Here is a 2,262-nt window from a genome sequence, read left to right as displayed (position 1 = left end):
TCATCAAAGCTATGCAGCTACGGTATCAAAGTTATTTATACATTAAAATGCTTGTTGAATTGGCAGTAGCCCCGATATTGCTAAATTAGAGCGCTGTTCGATTGTCGCTTCAATCGATTTATTAATAGCTACCCCATATACGGACGACGCGCGAGTCGCGCCGTACGCTAGCCAAAGAGGATACTACACAGTTTGTTATAGTTTATGCCTAGGCATCTATTCGCAAGACTCTCACATTTCATTTAATATCGGGTGAGCTGAAGATAAATTGCAAGAATCAACAACAAAAATCATAACAAAAGTATAATATTTAACAAAATAAACTTAAAATAACTCACTTAGTACTTAGTTAACGCAACAGCTCACAGTCTCTCACAGCGAATATAAAATAAATACATCGACTCCAAAACGTACACAAAATTTGAGTCTAAGGTACTTAACGCTAATTTTGTATTCGTTTTAGTAATACAAAACACCGACCAATTTTTAATTCTTATAGAACAGCACACGACACGGAGCGTCTAGAGTGTCTAGAAGCACTTGCGGTGCACGATGCCAGGCCCCGACTCGTCGTACTCCTGCTTCGAGATCCACATCTGCTGGAACGTGGAGAGAGACGCCAGGATGGACCCGCCGATCCATACCGAGTACTTCCTCTCCGGGGGAGCGATGATCTTGATCTTGATGGTGGAGGGAGCGAGGGCGGTGATCTCCTTCTGCATCCTGTCGGCGATACCGGGGTACATGGTGGTGCCGCCCGACAGCACGGTGTTGGCGTACAGGTCCTTGCGGATGTCGACGTCGCACTTCATGATCGAGGCGTACACGGTCTCGTGAATCCCGCACGACTCCATGCCCAAGAAGGAAGGCTGGAACATCGCCTCGGGGCAGCGGAACCTCTCGTTACCGATGGTGATCACCTGACCGTCGGGAAGCTCGTAAGACTTCTCTAGGGAGCTAGATGCGGCGGCGGTGGCCATCTCCTGCTCAAAGTCGAGAGCCACATAACACAACTTTTCCTTGACGTCGCGCACGATTTCTCGCTCAGCGGTGGTGGTGAACGAGTAACCACGCTCGGTGAGGATCTTCATGAGGTAGTCGGTCAAGTCGCGGCCGGCCAAGTCCAGACGGAGGATGGCGTGGGGAAGGGCGTAACCTTCGTAGATGGGGACAGTGTGGGAGACACCATCTCCGGAGTCCAGCACGATACCGGTGGTACGGCCGGAGGCATACAGGGAGAGAACGGCCTGGATGGCGACGTACATGGCGGGGCAGTTGAACGTCTCGAACATGATCTGCGTCATCTTCTCCCTGTTCGCCTTGGGGTTGAGCGGGGCCTCTGTTAGCAGGATGGGGTGCTCCTCGGGCGCCACACGCAGCTCGTTGTAAAAGGTGTGGTGCCAGATCTTCTCCATGTCGTCCCAGTTGGTGATGATGCCGTGCTCGATGGGGTACTTGAGGGTGAGGATGCCTCTCTTGCTCTGGGCCTCGTCTCCCACGTAGGAGTCCTTCTGGCCCATGCCCACCATGACGCCCTGGTGGCGCGGGCGGCCCACGATGGAAGGGAACACGGCGCGCGGCGCGTCGTCGCCGGCGAACCCGGCCTTGCACATGCCGGACCCGTTGTCCACCACCAGGGCGCCCGCATCGTCGTCCATCATATTGACTGTGCTTCACGAGCTCGTACGATCGCAACAAATTACCACTCCTAGAGTCCTGGAACAAACAAAACAACACTTTATACTTACAACGCTCTCGGTTATACACTTATTAACTTCGTGACTTCACTTGAACTTTAGAGAAAATATTTGTCATGAGAAACGTTTTTAGAAATCCATATCTTTTACTCAGTCACTTTATTCAGAGAGTTTCTGTTCACAAGTGAATTGTAACGACTTGTCGTTTGCTAAAAAACGAATGTTAACGAGTGTGACACTCACGGGTGGTGGTGTGTGGTCTGCAGCGTTCTGTGAGGGCAGCGGCGCTGCGCCGGTATTTACCTGCGCGCACCCCGCGGCCGCGCGGCGGCGCCCTCGCGCGCCCCCGCCGCCCTACAAGGCGAGCGGCGCGCGCGCCGACTGCCATTTAAGAGCATAGCCATTGCATTGTTTATTTCGGGTGCATTGTCAACGCTCTTCAATCGTAATCTCATTTATAACGCGTCGGCGGACACCGGAAAGTGAATCATCGGAAGTGATCTATGATGTGATGATGGCACCCGTCTTGGCCGTCTTATGGCATTTGACTTTACAAATCACGACT

General features: G+C 52.2%; 1 protein-coding gene across 1 annotated transcript; it reads right to left on the bottom strand.

Moving 5' to 3' along the window:
* Nucleotides 1-289: 289 nt before the first annotated feature.
* On the bottom strand, nucleotides 290-1,959 carry LOC125230035 (actin, muscle-type A2-like). Its single transcript, XM_048135015.1, has 2 exons — nucleotides 1,941-1,959; nucleotides 290-1,716 (listed from the first exon to the last, which is right to left on the bottom strand). The coding sequence occupies exon 2, from the start codon at nucleotides 1,659-1,661 to the stop codon at nucleotides 531-533; it is 1,131 nt and encodes a 376-aa protein (XP_047990972.1). The 5' UTR covers nucleotides 1,662-1,716; nucleotides 1,941-1,959; the 3' UTR covers nucleotides 290-530.
* Between the last annotated feature and the right edge of the window lie 303 nt (nucleotides 1,960-2,262).

This window comes from Leguminivora glycinivorella, chromosome 10 (assembly GCF_023078275.1).
Source record: "Leguminivora glycinivorella isolate SPB_JAAS2020 chromosome 10, LegGlyc_1.1, whole genome shotgun sequence".
In the NCBI taxonomy this organism is placed as follows: domain Eukaryota; kingdom Metazoa; phylum Arthropoda; class Insecta; order Lepidoptera; family Tortricidae; genus Leguminivora; species Leguminivora glycinivorella.
This window is presented reverse-complemented; position numbering and strand designations above follow the sequence as displayed.

Coding starts and splice junctions, on each gene's coding strand:
- LOC125230035 (XM_048135015.1), bottom strand. CDS start 1,661: ATGATGGACGACGATGCGGGCGCCCTGGTGGTGGACAACGGGTCCGGC.